The sequence below is a fragment of the Pagrus major genome, chromosome 5 (genome assembly GCF_040436345.1).
Source record: "Pagrus major chromosome 5, Pma_NU_1.0".
In the NCBI taxonomy this organism is placed as follows: Eukaryota; Metazoa; Chordata; class Actinopteri; order Spariformes; family Sparidae; genus Pagrus; species Pagrus major.
In genome coordinates, this window is record NC_133219.1 from 23,950,194 (window position 1) to 23,971,782 (window position 21,589).

A 21,589-nucleotide genomic window follows, 5' to 3' on the forward strand; every position below is an offset into this window, starting at 1 on the left:
TTGGTTAATGTGACAAATGGGCTTAAATTATGAAGTTGTAGTCCCCAGGTTAGTGAATCTATCCCCAGAAGTCTCAGCCATCACTACTGTAAAGTTAAGTAATGGGGTATAAACACACTTGCATCAAGAAGAGTCATGCCATATTTAAAGGTTAAGTTCAGCATGACATGAGTCACTGCATTAAGCAGGCAGCTCTTTTGTAGAAGAGCATTAACCTCAAATGTTGCTTTGAACCCAATGCTTGCTTCTGATATTCATTTGTGGTCAATTGCCAGAGATAGTCTATAACATCTGAAAGCAGTAAATTCACCAATAAAACAAGTTAAAAGTACCATTTAAGCTGTGGAAATGCATTTTATTCCATGTTGCTGGGATGGCTGTAAGACCTATCGGACAAAGAAACATCTAGGCTACACACAGACACTCAATTTCAGCACAAACGAGGCAAGAGATGGGGCAAAAGATGTTGGTACTCTTTATTACAACACATTTAGAAAACCAGCTTGTGTGGGTAGACACCGTTGGACAGGCAGAAGGAAGAGCGCAGGTATCCTTTCATCTGAGGTACTTTCTTGATGAGGGGCAGGAGCTGTGCATCAACAGCTTTCTGGTCCTCCTTCCTCTGCTCTGTCAGCTGGTACTTCTGCAAATGGATCCAAGGAGAAGAAAACCAGTGAGTCAAGTATAAATCTGAGACTCCCAACTCCCATTGATACTGTTAAAATGCATAAAGTAGTGTATTCTAAGATAATATCCATGTTAGTTCACCTCTTTTTCTGTATCAAAGATCTCTCCCTCCTGGTGACGGGGCCTCCTCAGCCTCTTCTTCTTGAAGTAGGCATCGTTCAGAGTTTTGGGGATCTTCATGCCAGAGATGTCAACTTTGGTGGCGGTGGCAATGACAAACTTCTGGTGAGCCCTGCGCAGGGGGACTCTGTTCAAGGCAAGAGGGCCTAGAATGCAAATAACAAAACACATGTTAGAAAAGGGGCATCAAGACGCTCAGCATCTTGCTGACAGTACTACTTTGAATTATGGAGGATTCTACTATCATATGCATAAATATTGTGCAACCAAATCATTCATCCTTACCAGTGACAAGCAGGAGACCACTTGAGAGCTGCTTCAGGAACACCACACGCTAAAAAACAAATACAAGTGTCATTAGTATAAAGCTACTGTATTGAGGTACACAATGCTACCAATGATAGCATCACCCACTACATATATTTAGTGCCAACATGAAAACACAAGGAGGATAGAAGGGCATCTATCCAACTCAGTAATAAGCTCAGTACTATAAGACTAAAAACAGTCCTTTGTGCTTCTTGGATGAGACAAATTAATAGCTGCAGTCCACTTTCATACCAAGCTATTTAGATATGGGAAAAATAAATCTACTTGACACACACACTCCTTGTTTTATCCAGAGGGCCCACTCTGCCTGTCAGTTTCATAGCTGAAACATTATTTAGGTCAGCCACTGCTCAAAGTGTGTGTGGGCACACTTGCGTGCCTCCATAACTTGCCTATGCAGTGTTGGAGAGTGGGAGGGACAATGTCTGTGGTGCTGCTGAGGGTGTGATTATAGTGATGCGGTCCAGCACGGTTGTTATTTTCATACATGATGAGGATGCACCACTGATATCTGTTAATACCATATGCTCTATGAAAACTGATGGGTGATGGACTGATTATGCTGACAAAGTGCAACTTTTTCTCATCTTAGACAGTTCAGGGGAGATGAAAAAACATGATTATAATCAGTGATAAAAACACTGCCTGTGTCAGCGTATTAAAAATGGTATACAGTTAAGTGGCACATAACAGGACATTAATAGACCGAGTTTAAATTTGGCACAGGTGGCATTTCCTCTAGTCATGCCCCTCATTTTCTGCAGCAGACAGAAAATATAAGGGTTATTAAAGGGGCTCTATGTAACAATTTGTAGCATTTTACATGCAAACTTTTTTTATTGGCCATATGTGAGCAGGTTGTAATGTAACAATGAGACATTCCCTGTCTCTGTTGCCTATACAAGCATGTGGACGATTTGTTTTAGTCGTTTAATCTACTGGACTGTGGTTTCCCTTGTTTAGGACTTGGGTCAGATTTTCCAAGACCAACTGTTAATCGTACTTGATTGTTGTAACAAAGTGAGTTTAACTTTTCCCTTAAAACTGTAAATTACCGTCGATGCTATGATAACTAGGCATCTATGGTAGGCTACCATCATACCGTAATGAAAACTATGTCCGAGATAGACCTGCAACTAACTTATCGTTGGATTAATCGAGAAGGGTCCAACTCCAGTCTTGCAGACTTCACGACAAACTCCCCTATGATTCTTCCTTAACAAAGTAGTTTTCTTGCACAGACCAGACCATTTCAAGTGGTAGGAATTTAAAAAATGTAAAAGAAATTGTGAATATTGCTCATCACAGGGCCCATACAAACATTTTCAGCAAAGCAGCAAATGATTGCATTCTAAAAGTGGAACCTGCAAAGGTTTGACATTTTGCTTAAAAAAAAACAAACAAACAAAACTGATAACCAAAATAGTTGCCATTAACTTTTTCTACCCAACAAATCAATGTATCGTTGAAGCTCTAGTCTGAAGTGTTTCACCACTCAGTTAATACATTTGCTGATCAAGGATATCTATCATCGGCATGATGTAATGATTTTATACTCCCAACAGTAATAACGGACTGCTAGAATGCAAGTTGTCTATATTGACATATACAACTAAAGTTCCGTTACAATATTAGACGAAAACAAACCTTTTAAATATTTTATAGTTTGTTGTCAAATGGCAAGCCTATAGAGATATGCCAGAGGATAAATGCAGATTCATATTCTGAGTTTTGCCTTTTTGATGGTGGAAATATCTTGTGTATGTCTGGATCACAGATTGTCTCTTTACTGATTACAATGACCAATTCTTGTAAATGATATGACCTCAGAATCAGTCAACCCAGGTTTTCTGCAATATTTAAAAAAGGTTAAAGATGGTTAGTCCCATAAGCCAACAAACAGACGTCTGCCCTTAAACCCAGCATTAGACAACATTTAATGAATTCTGCATCCTGAAAGACATTTCATGTCTGCACCCCAGCTTACAAGGGGAATTATGTATTCACCTGTTAAGTTATTTCAAAGCACTGTAACCTCTTTCACACAATTTCTCAGCGTGTGCTGTATGTGTCAATCATTCCAGCTAATCCATGGAAACATTCATATCATTATCAAAAATGTGTTAAATTGTTCTCACCTTTCCACGGTGGCGACCAGTGAGCAGAATGAGGACAGTTCCTGGTGTGATGGTGGCGCGCAGGTTCCTCTTGTGCTGGCTGAAGGGCTTCTTCCCATGGCTCTTCAGTTTACGGGGAACATCCTCTGTGGGGTAGTAACGGGGCTACAGTAGGAGCATGGAAGAATATGTATTAGTATTTTGATTCAAGGTTTGCTGCCAAAGCTGAAATAGTAATTGACCTATTGTCCATGACATTAAAATTTTGGCCACCATTTGTGCCAATTGTGCTGTGATTTCTAATAGGAATATCTCAGATATAGTATATATTAAGTATCATTTCCCCTTACTCAGGGCACATGATCTGTACATATGCGCCATTTATTTTTAAATCTATCTCGATGTCAGCTTAATGACATTAACAGCTCCACCTGTCATAGATGGAGCATAATAAAATCTGAAGGGAAAAATAAGAATTTACACATTACTCACCATCTTGCGCAGTTTAACAACACGAGTGCCTCCATTCTTGTCTCCTCCAACAGTCTTGACAACTGTGGCCCTGGGCTTTTCCCTGATCTTTTTCTCCATCTGCAAAGAAGAGTACATCATCAACACAAGACTCAATTAACAAATGTGATGTGCATACGATTTATTTTGATCACAGTTTGTGTAGGGTGTCACTGATCTGCCCTCACCTTGGTCTCAGTGGTCTTGGACTTCCTCTTGTACATGGCCCTGCGGGCGTACATAGCGGAACGGGAGTAGCGGCCGATGCCCCGGGCCAGAACCGGGTTCCGGCTCCCGTGCTTCTTCTTGGCAGATTTCTTCTTGTCGCCCTCTGCCATCTGGCACAAAACAAGGTAAAACAGATGTTAATATACCAACTGTAACAAAAGTGTGATTTTTAATATAAATTAAAATGATACTAAAATTTTTATAACAACCTTCAGAAGTCACAATAATCTAGCCTTGGTTGGACAAAGCACTGTTTGCTATTCCACAGACCTACTGAAGCAACTACCAATGATTACAGCATTCAAGTAAACTGTTTCTATTTTGAGCAGTATAGTGTATTGTCAAAAACAAAATACACCATATCATACAATGAATAGACGAGAGCAGAAAACCTCAATAATGCTATGAACTACTAAGATAGTCTGGTTGACTACCATGTCATGCCCAACGCTGTCGAGCCATGACAAGTTACGTTAGCTAGCACTTAGCATTAGCAGAGCGGAATAATTGCTATGCTTACTAGCGAGACATTTATATCCTCAATATGACAACTTGTTGCTTAAAAGTCAAACTTGTGTATGTGACCGCAGTATTGTTAGAGTAAACACCACAGACGACTACCGAAGGACAGCACGTTGCTATTAGCGAGCTAGCTAACGTTACAGTCAGCACGGAGGCTAGCCGGTGGCCTACACTGCAGATCCACCAAAATGTTCATAATTACAGAGACATTACGGAAAAATCACAGAAATAACGATGTCTAACGTATCATCTAAATACATGGATTCATCTCCTGATGTTTGGCGACTGTAATTTTTATTCTACAACGCAGATGAAAACAGATTTTATTCACACAGTAACACGAAAGCAAGGGTGTCTTACCTTTGCTATGAAAAAAAGACCGACATCCGGGGATGTGACGTATATAAGGACGCTGCACGGTGACGTTGACGTACGTACGTCGCGTTTCGAGGATGTGCTGGTCCTTGTAGTTTTAAATATATTTCTCCCAGTTAAACAGAAAAAATCACTTTTTTAAACGACAGACATTCCCAAAAATGTGGGACTTTTTTGTTTTGAGTGTAGGAAACACATATTTATCTAAATATATATTATGTTGTTTATCTGCTCATACAAACAGCAAAGCTATTATTGTAAACAGCTTAATTGTCTGTAAAAAACAAAACAATTAAAACTATATATATATATTAAGGCACAACAAACAACATATACATATAACATACAACATATAACTTTGGGCTTTCTTTATATACATTTTAAGAAAACAATCTATTCTGTAGAGTATTACATTTATTTTCTGTAAGATATTGTGAAGCACATCTGACATTTATGTTAACTTCTTTTATACTATCCCTACTACAACTTACACATTTATAGCAGACTTTTGTCTATGTTCAATATATGAGTATTCAATATCAAATACCACCTGTTGACTTTGCTATGGCTGTATGTTATCAGTTTTTCTAAAATCTTTTTGAGCATATGTAACAAAATAATGAATGAGAGCAAAGGTCCCCTTACTAGCTGACTAACTTTTCTGAAGAGATTAAAACCAAAAAGAAGACTGATTAAATACATTTCTGATTAAATGCATCTCTTCCATTACAACTTAAATAAGTACCAGTACTGGCTGTCGGTTAAATCTTAATTCCCTACTGAACAAAAAAAAAAAAATAGCCTGACAAGGGCTGGTCATGAAACTTCAAAAACACAACCTCATTTTTTATGTTTTTTGAAAATTGTATTTATTGAGATTCTTTGAAACACAAATACAAACTCAGTTTTTGCTGGAGCCATCACAAGGTCAGACATATTTCCTGGCAATACTGATCCCTGATAATGGAGTGATAGAAAACATTTAAGGCACACATCAGAGTTGATTTGACCCTTACAGTAACCCAACCCAATCTGTACTTATGGAGTTAATTATATGCTACACATGTTAATGTTACCAAGGATCTAGCTGTATATTTGAGGCACGTACATAAACAGGTTTCCGAGGCAACACTGGGCTCATTGTACACGAATAAAACAGACTGAAAAAACTAACAAGAGTAAGCAGCAAAAAAATTATGTTGAGTGATACTTTTCTTTATGTACCAGGGAAAACATATTAATGATCATGTTAAAAGAACATTTACCATTTTATATGTATGTGGAAGGTTTTAAAAAAATCTCTTTTTAGCATGTGTCAATTGTATGTTATTCTATGCAAGTGAGTGATGGTGCAAGACATTCTTCTACGGGAATTATTTTGATACTGGAAGCGTCTTCGGTTAGCATTTTTCGAGGATGATGGCGATGCCCTGACCACCACCGATGCAGGCAGAGCCAACAGCGTACTTGCCTCCTCGTCGCCTGTCGAAAAAAAAAACACGGCCCATTAAATAAAGCCTCTTAATGTGCAGACATCACGCCTGATATACTGTAAATGTAGGCTACCTGAGCTCATGAACCAGGTGGGCAGTGATGCGTGCTCCAGAAGCACCGAGTGGATGTCCGATGGCGATAGCTCCACCGTTAACGTTGCTTTTCTCTGGATCCAGACCAAGAGCCTTTGCCACAGCCAGGTACTGAGGGGCAAAAGCCTCATTCACCTGAGCAAAGAAAATGACATCAATGATGCAACTGAGTAATAACTACCTGGATAAATCACAACATAACAGAAATGCAGTAATGGAAAGTAAGTCACAGAGACTGTTTTTTTTTTTTTTACTCATAACAAACCTCCACAAGATCCATGTCGTTGAGAGTCAGACCAGCTTTTTTAAGAGCTTCTGTGATTGCTGGAACAGGACCTAAGGTGATTTAAGGAAACAAGAAATTCTTATTGTAAAAAGTTATGACGAATACCACATCACGTTTATTCAGTCATTCATTCATTTCAATAGAGATTGAATCAAATCTCTTTAACAGTAATGTCACTCACCAATTCCCATAATGCTGGGGTCACAGCCTGACACGTGATAGGCCACGACTCTGGCAAGAGGAGTGAGCTTGTGCTCCTTCAGCGCATCTTCACTTGCAATCACCACAGCAGCAGCACCATCAGATACACCCTGGATATCAATAAGAGAGTGTTACATTTAGTGGTAACAAACTATTGCTGATGGTAAAAATAATAACAATTTCACGATAATTATATTAAAATAGATTTTACTGAGCTAAACCCAAACTTTGGATCTCTAAATGACACTACCACATGCATAACTCCTTTAACAACTAAACTGATGTTTCTAGGTTTTCACGTTAGAACTATAGAATACTTTTTAAAAATGAAGATTTTTATCGTTTGAAGTAAAAGACAGCTCTTGTTTAACGTTTAATAGGATGATTAAAAAAAAAAAAAAAAAAGAGTCTACACTGCAGACATAAACTCACCGAAGCGTTGGCAGCAGTGACAGTCCCTCCCTTCTTGAAGACAGGAGCCAGTTTGGCCATCTGTTCCAGAGTGGTCTGTGGACGAGGGTGTTCGTCCTGAGCCATGGGCACTTTGCCCTTCCTAGCTTTCACATCAATGGGAGCAATTTCTGCTGTGTAGTTACCAGCCTCATGAGCTGTAAATAAAAAAAAGTTATGATTTAACTATAAACAATGAGCTTGTCTTAAGCAGTAAAATTAACTTCAAATATACCAGCCTTTCTTCTCAAAAGCAATATATTTGAATATTACTATGTTTAAGTTGAATGAAGCCCGTCTTACCTGCCTTCCACCTTTGTTGTGTCTGGTGTGCATAATTGTCACAATCTTCTCGTGTGATCTGGTATTTCTCTGCAAGGTTTTCTGCTGTGATGCCCATCGGGATTTTGACGTGCAGGTCAGTCAGACCCGCCCACAAGGTGTCCTCTAGCTGTCAAGCAGACACAAGGTGAGAATTTTGTCTTTGAGTCAAAAGTTTCTGGAGTTTAATATCAAGGTGTCTTTATGACATTGCTTCGTGAACATTTGTGTCAAGTGTTTGGGGAATAGAAAGAAAAGAGAAAATCAAGCAGAAGCCAACCTTGAGATCGAATCCAAACTTTGTACCAAATCGTATGTTGCGAACGGCGTACGGGGCCTGGCTCATGCTCTCTGAGCCTCCACACAGGACCACCTCTGACTCCCTGAGGCAAATCTCCTGCAAAGACAACAGAAAACATGTTTTTGTTTATGAGCAACAAGGCACATTATGTTTAACTGATTTGTGAAAAATTTTACTTTTACTAATGTATGGACGATGCTCTTTGTGACATATCTCCAGTGTTTATATGCAGACACTCAGTCGCCAAATCTGTGCAATATAATGTATTTCAATACAACAGCACCAACATCTTAGCATCTCAGAAACACCTCTTGATATAATGCAGTACAGTACAACGCAACTATGACCTCAGTGCTAAAACACATAATGCAATTAACACCTAGTGTCTTGGCATTGTGAAAGTAGACTTTATGGCAGAAAAGTTGTGTTAGATTGTGTTATCTAAACTTGTATTTCTGTCAGAATATGTTTTGTCCTTGGTGGAGTTCTTACTTGAGCACCATTGATGATGGACTGGAAACCAGATCCACACAGTCTGTTCACAGTGAGAGCAGGCACTGGGATGGGAACGCCACACCTCAGACCCACATGACGAGCAATGTAGGGTGCATCAGCTGAGCTCTGAAATCAGGGGGGTAAACAAAGAGAAATCAAAAGGTGAGGAACAAACCAAGGACACTAGTCATCACATAAATATACATGTTTACGTGTTCATTTGATGGTAGTTGGGATCTGTTAAGCATGGCTGTTGATCTGTTGGTTTTGGGGTACCTGCATGACATTTCCCATGATGACACTGTTTACAAGCTCTGGTGCGACACCCCCGGCAGCAAGGGCGGCTTTGGCTGCATGCTCAGCCAGGTCTGTTGCACTGTGATCCTTCAGCACGCCACCATAGGTACCGAATGGGGTACGCTTGGCAGCTACAACAAATACACCTGCAGAGAAACAGAGCATTTCAGTACAACGACAAGGACTTCAACCCAACTACCACTGGGAGACAGCCAGATCACAGCATCAGGAGCCACTGGGTGGTATCCACTGCAGAGATGGTTTACACAGCCGGTGCACTGAGATGCAGAAGATAAAGAGTCAGTATAAAGAGGAAGCTAACGTCGGATGGATCAAACTGGACAGGAGGGTCAAGAATTGCTGAGAACTGATTTAAAAAACATGCACATTTTTTTTAATAGTTACTTAGAAACATGTAACTAGCTTCAATGATGTACAGTGTTTTATAATACACAAGTCACTATAGTGCAATGCTATCAAGTACTATAGTTATCTTTAAAAAATGTGTACCTTTAAGTGTCTAATCAAATACTGGACTGTTCTGTAACCTCTGGTTCTTGTCAGGAGAGCAAGATGCTTTGACCTGACCCTTTCGTTTAGGTTTTAACTAACCTTACTGTAATATCTGACTGGGGCTGAGCGGTGTGTTTACTGTTGTGCAATACGTCCAGTATTTTAGATTCTATTATGTACTGTACGTGGAAATGCAGTAAAATATAGTGGACCAAAAATGAAAAATATTTGCAAATGGATAATCAGTGCTGGAAACAAGTACATTTACACAAATAGTTTAAGTTTTGAGGTACTTGTATCTTACTTGAGTTTTTCCCATTTTATGCTACTTTATAGTTCCACTCTTCTAAATTTCAGAGAATATAAATGTTCTCTTGCTTTGCTACACTAATCTGAGATCTGTTGTCACAAGTAGATGCTTCTCAAAATATATATTAACTTAACAAAACGTATAATCAGACTTGATATGGATTTAATATAATGTGTATTAATGCAGGACTAAACATTATTTTAATAAGGTGGTTTTACTATTTTTACACAAGTAATGAAATTGAGTCCTCTTTCTACTGCTGGAGATAATAAAGTAACATTATTATCTAAAATATGCACTTAAATCGATCCACAGGTAAGAGACTGTAACAGACAACCAGCTGCTGATTGTGATTATGACACCATCGGGTCACCTTTCACCTGATTTACTGTAACGTTGTGACCGGACAACGTTTTAAATCCCTGCTGACTTTCATGTTTACATGTAATCGACTTTCATTTCATTAATTATTTGTTGGTTATTCATAATGCCACACTGCAGCACAAACAGGAAAAATGCAGCCCATAAACATTAACAATTTTCAAAGCAGCTCAGCTCCAGTTTACAAACACGCATCTCTGCTTTATAGACTTCCTGCGGGAGTGAAACGTGTTTGTTTACCTCTGAGAAGCGCCATGATGCAGATTCAACAAACCACCAGTGTCAGGATCAAACTTTTCGGCCGATATGCTCTGGTGGCACTCTGAATCAGTCCGAGCTGAATATAAAACCCTGACACAACTGCGACCTTTCCCCTAAATAGTGCAGTTGGAAATGTTTCACTCTTCGAGTAAGATTCGACCAAAACTACGTCATGCAAATTTAAATTAAGACATTAATAAAATGTTTTAAAAAATCAGCAAATGTATCGTAATGTTTAATTATCGACTGTAACTACGACGTATGGCATTATTAAAAAGGTATTTAATTTCCTTCGCAAACAAAATGCTCGAAAATGCGAGCGAGAAATTGTGAGGGACCTTTCGACTACGTCATCTTCCCGCGACACGTCTGTTCTGTCACTCAAGCAAGGGGGCAAGCGGAGTGACATGTAACTGCATGTGAACATCTCTGTTGTTGTGACCCCGAGTGTGAGTTTAATGTGAAAGAACACACAGTGGAAACATGTCTGTGGCTTTATCGCGCTGTCTCTGCAGGGTTTTATCCCGACAGACCGCTTCGTCAAGGTGAGTGTTTATAGTACGACGTGAACTCTCTGGTAGCGAACAAGGCGCTAGCTACGTGAAGCTAACACAGCTAAGGTTATCCAGTACAGAAATGCTAATGAATGTGGTATGTGCTTGACAAGCAGCCTTCTGTGGCATGTTTTGACCCGTATTGTTGTATGTTTTGCAGCTTCCTGTTGGGAGGACATCACCATGCTGTACAGAGTCCTTGGTTTGCACCAGTGATGACACTGAAGACATCTGCTCCACTGAGGTATGATCAAGGCTGGCTTATACACCAAATACCCCAAGGACTTGTTTGTGATAAAATGCAGTACGAATACACAGTATTAAGTAAGACAGATCCTGCATTTTACTGCATATCTGGTGTGGCTCTGTCTTACACATGAGCTCTGTCCCAAAGTCTCCTTCAAACACTTGTTTATGTATTGCTAACTTTTGCACTCACTTTATATTTCCTTTTTGATAGAAGGTCCAAAACTCAAAAATACTTGATTTACAATTATGTTTAATGGAGAAAAGCAACAAAACCTTAAATTGTAGGAGCTGAAACCAGCATTGTTGTTGTTTGTAATAAATTACCCAAACAGCTGAGTATCAAAATTGTCACTAGTTTAAACAAACTAAGGCACACAGAAAACCAGGGACCAGCATTATTTCTGCACTGTTCTGTTTCTGGGTGTCTGTGGGCACTGCACTTAATTATTATTAAGCTATTTGAAAATATCTTATAATTGAATTTTCTCACAAAGAGCACTATACTGTACTGTACTTTGTGTTTTAGAGCGGAGCCCAGAAAGAAGAAGAAAGTGGACCCAAGAAGGGAGCAGCTGGCGAGAGAGAGGCTGAAAAAAAAGCTGAAGAGGCTGGAGAAAGTTCCACCCGAGCTCATCCCCATAGAGGACTTTATTACACCAGCCAAATGCTTGGACGAAACCAGGTACAGCTCATTTCACTGTTGCACACGCTGTCATTTGGAAGTAATCAGGTTAGATTTATGTTGAGATATTGTTAAGGTATTGTTCATTATTTTTCTTATTGTCAACAAATGCTCTAAAAAAACAAAACAAGTATTGCCTTTGTGGCCAGCTGGTGATTTAGATTATCTGAACTATTAAATCTCTTGAAAATGCATCAGTGCAGCACTGTGTTTTTGGGATGCATTTGACATAATCTTTATCACAAGTCTTGTATGACAAGATTGCAGCACAGTCCTTATTAGCAGTTCCAAACAGTCGGTTAAAGACAAACTTGTAGCATTATGGATATTAGATTGGCTAGTATTTATTCAGCACTAACATGATTACATTTAACATTTTATGGGCATGCTTTTATATATCAGTTGACTGTTGTTGACTTACTGTACCTTTTTTCTTTCAAGTGCCATTAATTGGAGTTTATTATTCTCTTACAAAGGGAACGCTCTGCACCAAAGCTGTCATTTGAAGAAAGTGAGCGTCGAGCCTTGATGCTGAAGGAGTGGTGTCGATACAAACAGGTCACCACTTAACCATCACACCTCCATCACTAATGCTTTTATAGAAAATGTCAGTCTGACCCCTGCCCTCCCTCATGTGCACTTAGGGGGCTGTGTTTTATGTGCTCATCTGTCCTTGTTCTTGCAGGACCAGCACATGGCTGAAATGGAGGCTGTCGAACTTGCTCTAGAGGCACAGAGAGAGGCACTGCAGGAGCTGAAGTTAGAATCTGAGGAGCTGTACCAGGCAGCACTAAAACCAGACCCTCTTCTGTTTCCCTTCACTCACGAAGGTCCCACCCACACACCACCAATTACTCAGTATGAAGCGCCTGATGGAAAATACACAGACATCACTAAAGTTTACACACAGTGATGGACAGGACAGCTGTTGTGCAGCCTGTGTGCATTGTCATTTATTTAGTATCTGTCCTTGATTGTACCTGATTTAATAAACCAAGATGCAGCCTTTCAACAGCCTGCATGTGCAGGTGTGAAGGGCACTTTATATATGTTTTCATGCATTGTACAGTCACCTCTGTTCTTTCATTTTTGGATCAAATGCAACAACTTTCATGGAAATTATGCATTGAATTGTTTCGTTTCACTTTCACAACTGTATAAAACATAACAGAAGAGAACGAGAAATAAAAATGTCCTTTTTTATTGAGCCATTTTGTTCAGAATAATTTTTGAAATTTGTTATTTCAGCCATAATTACATAAGGCATAAAACTGCTAATGTACAGCTCTGTATAGGTTGAAACAGCAAAGCTGAATTCTGACAGATTAATCCATCGATATTGTTATAATAACCACAGAGGAGTGTCTACTGCATCAAAAACCCATATTTACTTTGGTTGACAATTCATGCAACATTACTGTTAAGTGTTGACAAGCTTACAAGGGCCAACTCTCCTGTGCGACGCTAACAAAATCTGTGGACACGGTGTGAGTGCATTGGAGTGCAACCCATATAGAATCTTTAAAATATATCCATTGCATTAATTGACCCAATATTGCTTTTTTCTTACGCTAAATGAGGCATTTGCTATTAAAACTCATTTCCAGTGAGTCTGAGTGCAGTCAGTCGTGCTTCAGTTGGCAAGAAACAACACTTTGCAGAGATCATATATTATAATTCACTGGTTGAAAACATGCTGTCATCCTCATTATTGACCACTAGATGCTGCTGCCATGTTTTTTCATATAGCAGCTCACTTAATAGAACTTGAGATGGAAATGAATGATGTTCAATCGCTCCAGCATGTGGCTCTAAACAATTTCATTCAGTCCATTAAGTGACAAGAATCTAAATGTCTTCATTTGACTTTGTTTTGGCCACAGCAGGTTAATAATGACAGTTCATGAGTCCTCAGGCTTTCCCTGGTTCAGGGGCGTGTGCCAGTCTTTTGGAGGGTCTTGCCTCAGCTTCCACACCGGGGTGAACTTTGTCTGCTCTGCCACTCTGTTCCTCTCACTCGTCTGCAAGGCGTCCTGCAATACGGATACAATACATATAAACTGACTGATTTCATTTTCAAGACATCTCTTTTTGGAAGTGTTTACATGTATTCTTTAGGACATTCAGACACCCTGGATGGTGAGAGAAAGAGTTTAGGGCTTTAAACAATGTGACTTATGGCAGCTTTACCTTGGCGGCAGCACTTCTGTATTTCTCCCACTCTATGCAGTTATTGTAGTCCTCTTTCCACTGCTGGCAGGATGGGGCGGCACCAAATGTGTAATAATGGTGGAAACGATTCCAAAAGCTTTTACAATGTCTGAATTCACTCCAGTAGTCATCACATACCCGGGGTGTCTATGAACAGAAAAAGGCAGGAATCATCATTAAACCAGCTTGTACGAATTATATTTTGACACCTTACTGTTATTATGTCTGTCGTGGAGAACTGCATCACTTTAAATTCTCTGATAACACTTAACAAGATCCAAGGTTATATAATTGTTTATTTCATAATGTCTTATCTACTTCAAACTCTTGTTTTAGGTATATTAGCATTAATAAACCGCCCACTATCAAGACACTGGTTGTTAGTTAATCCTGTTGAACGTTTTTTTTAAATGCTAAAATATTCACTTACCTTAAATTAGGGGAGAAAAGGACAATATAAAATAAATAGTGTTCTAACAGCACCTCCCTGAGGTCTTTATGGTTTACCTCAATTTGCAAAGTGGCTGACCTGGCCTTACAAAAATATCTTTTACATGTAGTTTTCAAATTTACATGCAAAGCTACATCTTTAAAGTAAATCATGAATCAGATGAGTACCTGAGGGTTTCTGTTTAAACCACCTGGTGTATGTGACATTGCTAAACGCTAGCTAAGGTTAACGATACTTTTGCAATGTAGCATTGATAGCTAATCACCTTCCTAACTATTTGTTAAAGATGTGGCACACTTCGCTCTTTATCAGGCCTATCAAGACCTAATCGGATGAAATAAAATCAGGACATTAAGCCAACAACGTAATTCATAATACATCTGTAGGATAAATTACCCTCCACAATGTTTCTCCAGACCGGTCCATTGCTAGCTGCGCTAACGTGACAAGGGACAACTTCCGGTTCCATTGCATTTCACAATAAAAGCGCTTCTGCACAAATGTTAAGCACTTACTTTGAAAAGACTCACTTCATATTTTTGAACAGCAAACATCACAACACACTACATGCACATGCCATAATTGTACAGACCATATTTGTGGAAAATGTATTTAAGCTACTCTGTATTTAATTTAAATTCAACATTTCTTCTTTTACATCTTTTTACATCTATTGTCCATCGTCCATCTATTGGTGGGATTATTTGTATCCATGTCAGTACGTTTTCTAATTAGAACTGGAAAACAAACTAATCATCCGTTTATTCCTAAATAAATGTGCCCAACTCAAGTCAAGCAAAAGGCATTAATCCAGAATCATCCTATTATATTACATATAACTTACTTATTTGGTAGTTCATGCACATGCTTCGACATTACAAAAATAACAATTTGCTACAACGTCTTACTTTCAAAACAGTCCTTTATTTGTCTATAAATAAACCAGGAAAAAATGAAAAACCCTTGCAAGTTATTCTAAAACTCAAAAACCCTCAAACATAAAATTAAAGTTTTTATAATTAAGAACAAAAGTATAGAGATCTTATTGCTCCCATTTTATAATAAGAATGGGGCTCTGAAAACAGCATATTTAAGGTGAACTGTAAAAATGCAATAATTATGGAAAAAGGGGGAAATATGCTCGAAGGCAAAGGTAATTCAAATCTTATAATTATTACAACAATACTTCACTTCTTCGTGTTGGTGGTGTGGTGATATAATTTATTATGCCTGGCTCAATTCAGTTACCCTGGACCTGGGAATATCAAATTACAGCTGACAGCATTTTATGCAGCTCAGTTTCTGTTGAGCAAAAGATGACTGTCAGAGTTTTAATTAAATATCATCTCAACTCAACAGCAAAACTCTCACTTCAAAAGAGACAGGGAGACAAAAGCCCAATGCATCAGAAGATTTTTCATTTTGCTTTTGAAGGTGACAATAGATATGGTGAGTCTGTGCACATCAGCCAGTCTTCAAGGCTTTCTGCCCTTCTTGCGTAGTGACTGTCCTTGTCCAGAGAAAGCGATGAATCTGTTCAACGCGTCATCCTGAGAGGAGTAAAAAGAGATTGTCAGAGAAAATCTATTTAGAGAATGGAATACATATATCAGTAAAATGACTTGCACCATAAAATGGAAAAGTGTGTAACAAACTGTTCTGAATTTCTGCAAATACAGCAAAGTTTAAAATTTACAATCGTATGATAAAATCCTTCACATTTCTTACATCATCCACAAATTTCCTGGGCAGAGGCCTTGAGTTCCTGATGAAGGTGATCCTGCCAACTTTGAAGTCATAGTTGGGAATGCCTCTGTGTGATAAAATATTAAAGTTAAATTACACTTTTACTCTCAAGACTCTGGTAGAATGGGTCAATATCCAGTGATGTGTGGTAAAATAAAGACTAAACAGGTGACACTCACGGTCTCTAAACAGTGTGACCATCTTGTAAATTAATGTCACATTGAGCAAAAAGAAAAAATTTCACATCTTAGCTCTGCATGCTGGAGGTCGAGGTGAGTCCATTGCTAAATTTTGCATTTGGTTGGAAGGTCAAACTAGTAATTACATCTGATAAAGCTGCTATATGCTGATTATGTCATGTCACAGCACAACAAGATGACATCGGACCTGGAGAAACTTAAAGATGGAAAGTCAGATGGTTGTGGAAACGGTCTTGGTTTGGCACTAAAAACATTAGATTAGTGGTTCCACCTGTTTTTCAAGGACCTTCACAAACATCTTAGTCTTCTGTCATTTCTTGCCATACTGTACTGTACTTTGTGTCTACATAAATCATACAAGTGACATGTTCTCACCTTTTGATGTCACTTGGGCTCAGAGGGGCAGGGCTGGGCTCAATCCCTTTTAATTTACCATCCAAACGATTGCCAGAGCCAGTGAAAGCCTAAAGGAAGGAAACAGATTAGAAGTCTGTTAGCTCTTATTATACCAGTTGTCAGTAGAAATGACAACATCTCTAACACAGAGCGACATTTACTCACTCTGAATCCCATATCCATGTCAGCGTAATTGGTGGGATCTCCCTCTTCCTCCTGTAAAGAAATTGTTTTTTATCGTCATAATTGTTCAGAGCACAAAATATACATGGCCTTCAATGGTTTAGGTCCTTACTGTTGGTTCTTCCTGGTGATGAGGTCGCCGTTCAGGCTCTTTGTAACCCAGAGGAGCGTCAAAATCCACCTGAGAAACAGAGTCAAAAAATATTTAAACTGGAGAACACAGCAGAATAATTCATTGTTTGTGATAACATAGAGGCTCTTACGTTCATATCGCACTCAATGATGGACACTGCTTTATCTGGCTTGGTCTCCATTACTCGCAGCTCATATATCTGAAACAAACACACACATTAGCACTGATGTTCAGCATAAAGAAAAGACAATACAAAAACTTATTCACATAAACTGATTTACCTTTTCATTGTAGTTGATAGCTATGACATCACCAGTTGTCAGGCAGGCAAAGTTTCTCAAAGCATTCTCCAGTCTGTAATAGAGTGACAACTTAGTTTATCATTTAGTTCACCACAAAATGTGAAAAATGTGATGAATTTAAAATATCGTAAGTGGTATCTCTTACACTGCTTTGGGGTTTGTAATGTCCAGGAAGTCAGGGCTCTGTGGCTGGAACTTTGAATAAGTGGCCACCATAAGGTTAACACTTTCAACTTGGACCAGACCACCTTCTTCCAACAGGAGATTCTGCATCATCTGCAGCAAAGAAAATAAAGCAAATTTCAGTACTGCCTTGATTGATACTTAGAAAGTGGCCTTAAAAGCAGTAAATCAGCAGAGAATATTTCAGACACAATAAGAAACATGTTCGATTTCATCTCTGTTCTCTCAGTTACTCAAAATCCTAAAGTATTGCATTTGTGTAAACTCATTTTTAGATAGATTTTAATACAGGTACTTAAACTCTCTTTGCATAAAATTGTAATACAGTATAATTAACCTGCTTCCAATTTCTCCAGCATTGATAACAGAAGTCAGTTCAATCTCTGTGACACATTAAACTTGTTAGCTTCTCACCCAGTGTGGCAGATAGCAGATTCCCTCATCTGCCACAAACTCCAGAACACCACAGTGAGTCATTCTGTCTGAGTTCTTGTTGGTCAACTTGAACAGCATTGGATAAGTGATGTTAAGCCTGCCTGTAGAGGGGAAATGAGGAGAAAGGTACAGAGAGATAATAATCATTGAAGGTTCATACAAGACTTTTGTAATGAAGATGGGCTTAATTTAACTTCCACTTACTGAGCTGGTCGAGAGCTGAAGGTGGCATTATTACTAAAAGAAAGAAAAACACAACGAACAAGATCAGGCAAACACCTTCCAAGCCAGTTAAAAGTTCGTGAACACATCAGATACACGAATGAGTGAATTTTAACAATTTGTGACTTCTTTAGTTCATTATTATAAATGCAGAGGACCCACTTTAAACTCTAACACTACAATGAGTGAGTCTGGGAGGTGAAAGGCAGAAAGTATGTTTTAAACATGTTGGCTAAAGTAGAGAATGCAATACAGATTAAAACCAAAGCTGAGGGATGTAGCATTACCCATATCTTTGTTTTAGTTATGTATTTAACTAATAGGTTTTTCCCAATGCATCTGTGTTTAATGAAGCAATTAATAACTGTGGGTTTATTAGTTTGGTCCTAACAAAAACTGAGTTATTGAAGCAACAATTTTAAAGAGTCATAATGTAACAGAAACATCATATATGACAAGAAAGGCTAAACACTTCTATTCTAGCATATTAGAGAGAAGCAGCAATAAAATGTTGTGTATATTTAAACACTGGGCCTTATTTATCAAAAGCCATCTAGAAATGGAAAAGTGCTTGAACTGACAGACCTTTGTTACACTTAGATCCACATGTTCATAAGGGTCTATAGGTTGTATAACAAAAGGTTGGCTGTGCCAGACATTGAGACAAAGCTGGACGTGAGTCAACATTAGAAACTGACCAGTTCAACACTAGACAACACTAAAAAGAAGTAATGATTCACCGATACTAGTATAACTTCTTGTTATGAGCGACTTTATATTAAGTCTACACTTTTAAATTAATTTCAAGAGGGGGTTGTAGCCAGTTCAGTGGTCTGTAAACTTACTTGCAGACCTGCGAAATAAAGAAACAGTATAATAAATAATAATGCTTACTTTTGCCTCCTTTCTCCACGTCGGAGCGGTCGTTAGGACCTGCCAGCATCGACACCGAGTAGCAGCGATACTGAGTGGAGAAACGGTTCTGAAATCCCCGGGACATCGGGTGATCGAATACATGGAAGGAAAACTGTGGAGCAAAATAATAAAACACACATACTTTAACATGTTTTACGTGAGTTGCTAACATCCACGTAGGACTTTAATTCCATCATGACAGGGCATCTTTCTGCTGTTGTCGTGTTGTTGTTAGCCGCTCGCTAGCTAAACGGCTCCGAGTACGATTTGCTCTGAACGACAGCGTATGAATCGTCGACGTTTGACAAAATCAGAGTGCTACTCACCATGTCGACAGTCTGGGTCTTCTGTCGTCAAAAGGATCAAATCAAAATGTCTGTTTCTCTTCTCGTATGCGAAAATTTGGATAAGCTGCGAGTTTCCACTGTTGTTTTCCGTTTCTTCCGGAAGTGTACGTGCTGACAGCCGGAAATGACGACATGACAGACGTTAGCCAATCATATAAGCCCAATGGAATAATATATTTTCTTGAATATTTACGTATGTATTAAATTTTTTATTTTTATTTTATTATTTATTTATTTTGTGCGCATTTCTTTATTTGTATCAATAAAACACAACGAAGTGTTGCATGATTTTTAAAGTTATATAGATAGGCCTATTATAAATATGTTAATATATAGAAATACTGGATGAATCATTGTTATTATTGTTACTGTTCATGATTATATTGGTTGTATTGTTGTTACTACAACAATAATAATATTACTAATAATAATAATAACACTAATAATAATAATAATAATAATAATAATAATTAAAGCTGCAAGCAGCGATGAACGGGCCCTCGCAGTCCACGCGGGTCGCGGCATGCTGCCGTCGTTACATGCTGCCGTCGTTACATGCTGCTGTTGTGACATGCTGCTGTCGGGGCTTGTACTTGCAACAACTTCCATTGAGGAAATGAAAGTGAAGGCAGTGAAGCTGTCATTTCGTCATTTAGCAATCAAAGCGCCACCTATTGGTCGATTTGCACGAAATTTTGTAGAAATGCTCATCATGCCATGGAACACAATTGCCAAAAGTTTTGTGTTCATCGGACTGTATTTCATCAAGATACACAAGAATGTCTGTTTGACCACAATGCGCAGGAAATTGTTGTTTTATATTTTGGCCGTTCTGTGGACTAGCACATTTCTTTTAATAACTTTTTGTCAGGAGGGTCCAAAGATGCTGCGTGCAAAGTTTGGTGCAAATTGGAAAAACTGCCTGGGAGGAGTTCGAAAAAGTAGGTTTGCGACATTTGGCGAATTTGCAAATGGAAATTCAGTGCGAACGTGGGCGTGGCCTACATCACACTGTTCGGCTGTATTCAGGGAACACGTAGATATAAGGTTTAACAATGTGCACCATATTATGTGGGAGTAATTAGCAAAAAACGTTTTTTCTTGATAATAGCGCCACCTGCTGGTCATTTTTGGTGTGTGAGTTACAGGGGCCGGTCTATACCATCCCTATGAATTTCATATCCATAAGTGTTATGGTGTGGGCACAGTGGCAAATCTAAAATGAAACTGCCACCAGAGCGCCACCTAGTGTCATATCGGTCACCCCTTTGTCACCTGTCCTCAGGAGGCCATTGGCAATGAGTGTACCAAGTTTTGTGTTAATCCGACCAACCGATGTCGAGATATTAAATACTTCAATTTAAAGAGCGCCACCTAGTGGTCATCGGCCAAAATTTAGCACAGAGCCTTAGAGCATCATGAGGAAGTAGGATCCTGAGTTTGACGTCATTTGGACAAACCAATGTGGAGATATGCAACACTTCCTGTTTGGAACGAAATCTGCAGGAAGTTGTTATTTAATAACTTGAGTATTTTTTGGAATATCAAAATTCTTTTAATAACTTTTTGTCAGGAGGGTCCACAGATGATGTGTGCAAAGTTTGGTGCAAATTGGTGAAATTGCCTGGGAGGAGTTTGAAAAAGTAGGTTTTCGACATTTCGCGAGCTAGCATAAAAACGGTAGGCGGAAATGGGCGTGGCCTATATCAGGAGATTCAGCACAATTCACTGAACGCGTGGATACAACGTTTTTGAATGTGCGACAAAGTATGTGGGAGTTATTAGCCAAAACGCACTTTCCTTATTACAGCGCCACCTAGCGGTGAAAATCCACAACGACAACAGATTATAAAATTTTTCGCCAGGTTTGATATATATTCCAAGTTTGGTGACTTTTGGGGTATGTTCAGGCAGTGAAAAATGCGATCATTTTGGCCGAAAAATAATAATAATAATAATAATAATCATTCGAAAAACAATAGGGTCCTCGCAGGTTCCCTGCTCGGGCCCTAATAATTAAAGCTGCAAGCAGCGATGAACGGGCCCTCGCAGTCCACGCGGGTCGCGGCATGCTGCCGTCGTTACATGC

General features: G+C 38.9%; 5 protein-coding genes across 6 annotated transcripts; 1 reads left to right on the forward strand and 4 right to left on the reverse strand.

Moving 5' to 3' along the window:
* Positions 1-462: 462 nt before the first annotated feature.
* rpl6 (ribosomal protein L6) lies at positions 463-4,102 on the reverse strand. The gene is made up of 6 exons (XM_073467175.1): positions 3,953-4,102; positions 3,747-3,845; positions 3,276-3,419; positions 1,093-1,141; positions 769-953; positions 463-643 (listed from the first exon to the last, which is right to left on the reverse strand). The coding sequence occupies exons 1-6, from the start codon at positions 4,100-4,102 to the stop codon at positions 491-493; spliced, it is 780 nt and encodes a 259-aa protein (XP_073323276.1). The 3' UTR covers positions 463-490.
* Positions 4,103-5,732: 1,630 nt separating this feature from the next.
* On the reverse strand, positions 5,733-10,387 carry acaa2 (acetyl-CoA acyltransferase 2). The gene is made up of 10 exons (XM_073466873.1): positions 10,271-10,387; positions 8,806-8,972; positions 8,527-8,655; positions 8,014-8,130; positions 7,716-7,863; positions 7,395-7,570; positions 6,943-7,072; positions 6,741-6,811; positions 6,456-6,610; positions 5,733-6,371 (listed from the first exon to the last, which is right to left on the reverse strand). Exons 1-10 carry the CDS (start codon positions 10,284-10,286, stop codon positions 6,290-6,292), a joined length of 1,191 nt encoding a protein of 396 aa, XP_073322974.1. The 5' UTR covers positions 10,287-10,387; the 3' UTR covers positions 5,733-6,289.
* Positions 10,388-10,670: 283 nt separating this feature from the next.
* mrpl40 (mitochondrial ribosomal protein L40) lies at positions 10,671-12,983 on the forward strand. Its single transcript, XM_073467129.1, has 5 exons — positions 10,671-10,836; positions 11,006-11,089; positions 11,621-11,776; positions 12,253-12,334; positions 12,462-12,983. The coding sequence occupies exons 1-5, from the start codon at positions 10,775-10,777 to the stop codon at positions 12,687-12,689; spliced, it is 612 nt and encodes a 203-aa protein (XP_073323230.1). The 5' UTR covers positions 10,671-10,774; the 3' UTR covers positions 12,690-12,983.
* On the reverse strand, positions 12,962-14,894 carry c5h22orf39 (chromosome 5 C22orf39 homolog). 2 transcript variants are annotated; one of them, XM_073467132.1, is made up of 3 exons: positions 14,835-14,894; positions 13,967-14,134; positions 12,962-13,809 (listed from the first exon to the last, which is right to left on the reverse strand). In XM_073467132.1, the coding sequence occupies exons 1-3, from the start codon at positions 14,862-14,864 to the stop codon at positions 13,678-13,680; spliced, it is 330 nt and encodes a 109-aa protein (XP_073323233.1). In that variant the 5' UTR covers positions 14,865-14,894; the 3' UTR covers positions 12,962-13,677. The 2 variants fall into 2 exon arrangements, with proteins under 2 accessions (XP_073323233.1, XP_073323231.1); XM_073467130.1 differs by lacking the exon at positions 14,835-14,894 and adding an exon at positions 14,606-14,682.
* A 448-nt stretch (positions 14,895-15,342) lies between these two features.
* ufd1l (ubiquitin recognition factor in ER associated degradation 1) lies at positions 15,343-19,610 on the reverse strand. Its single transcript, XM_073466042.1, has 12 exons — positions 19,480-19,610; positions 19,133-19,265; positions 18,221-18,253; positions 17,996-18,117; positions 17,544-17,674; positions 17,378-17,450; positions 17,227-17,295; positions 17,076-17,144; positions 16,946-16,996; positions 16,760-16,848; positions 16,167-16,251; positions 15,343-15,988 (listed from the first exon to the last, which is right to left on the reverse strand). The coding sequence occupies exons 1-12, from the start codon at positions 19,480-19,482 to the stop codon at positions 15,914-15,916; spliced, it is 933 nt and encodes a 310-aa protein (XP_073322143.1). The 5' UTR covers positions 19,483-19,610; the 3' UTR covers positions 15,343-15,913.
* Positions 19,611-21,589: the final 1,979 nt, after the last annotated feature.

Excerpts from the sequence above, each read along its gene's own strand:
- rpl6 (XM_073467175.1), bottom strand. The coding sequence starts at position 4,102 with ATGGCAGAGGGCGACAAGAAGAAATCTGCCAAGAAGAAGCACGGGAGC. Across the intron at positions 3,420-3,746 it reads TTGTTAAACTGCGCAAGATG|CCCCGTTACTACCCCACAGA; the intron begins GTGAGTAATGTG and ends CTCCTACTGTAG. Across the intron at positions 1,142-3,275 it reads CTGGTCGCCACCGTGGAAAG|CGTGTGGTGTTCCTGAAGCA; the intron begins GTGAGAACAATT and ends TTTGTTTTTTAG.
- acaa2 (XM_073466873.1), bottom strand. Across the intron at positions 7,864-8,013 it reads AGTTTGGATTCGATCTCAAG|CTAGAGGACACCTTGTGGGC; the intron begins GTTGGCTTCTGC and ends TCTGCTTGACAG. Across the intron at positions 6,372-6,455 it reads CACCTGGTTCATGAGCTCAG|GCGACGAGGAGGCAAGTACG; the intron begins GTAGCCTACATT and ends TTTTTTCGACAG.
- mrpl40 (XM_073467129.1), top strand. The coding sequence starts at position 10,775 with ATGTCTGTGGCTTTATCGCGCTGTCTCTGCAGGGTTTTATCCCGACAG. Across the intron at positions 11,777-12,252 it reads AAATGCTTGGACGAAACCAG|GGAACGCTCTGCACCAAAGC; the intron begins GTACAGCTCATT and ends TCTCTTACAAAG. Across the intron at positions 12,335-12,461 it reads AGTGGTGTCGATACAAACAG|GACCAGCACATGGCTGAAAT; the intron begins GTCACCACTTAA and ends TTGTTCTTGCAG.
- c5h22orf39 (XM_073467130.1), bottom strand. The coding sequence starts at position 14,644 with ATGTCACATACACCAGGTGGTTTAAACAGAAACCCTCAG. Across the intron at positions 14,135-14,605 it reads GTTTAAACAGAAACCCTCAG|ACACCCCGGGTATGTGATGA; the intron begins GTACTCATCTGA and ends TTCTGTTCATAG. Across the intron at positions 13,810-13,966 it reads ACAGAAGTGCTGCCGCCAAG|GACGCCTTGCAGACGAGTGA; the intron begins GTAAAGCTGCCA and ends TCCGTATTGCAG.
- ufd1l (XM_073466042.1), bottom strand. Across the intron at positions 16,849-16,945 it reads ACATGGATATGGGATTCAGA|GCTTTCACTGGCTCTGGCAA; the intron begins GTGAGTAAATGT and ends TCCTTCCTTTAG. Across the intron at positions 15,989-16,166 it reads CCAGGAAATTTGTGGATGAT|GATGACGCGTTGAACAGATT; the intron begins GTAAGAAATGTG and ends TACTCCTCTCAG.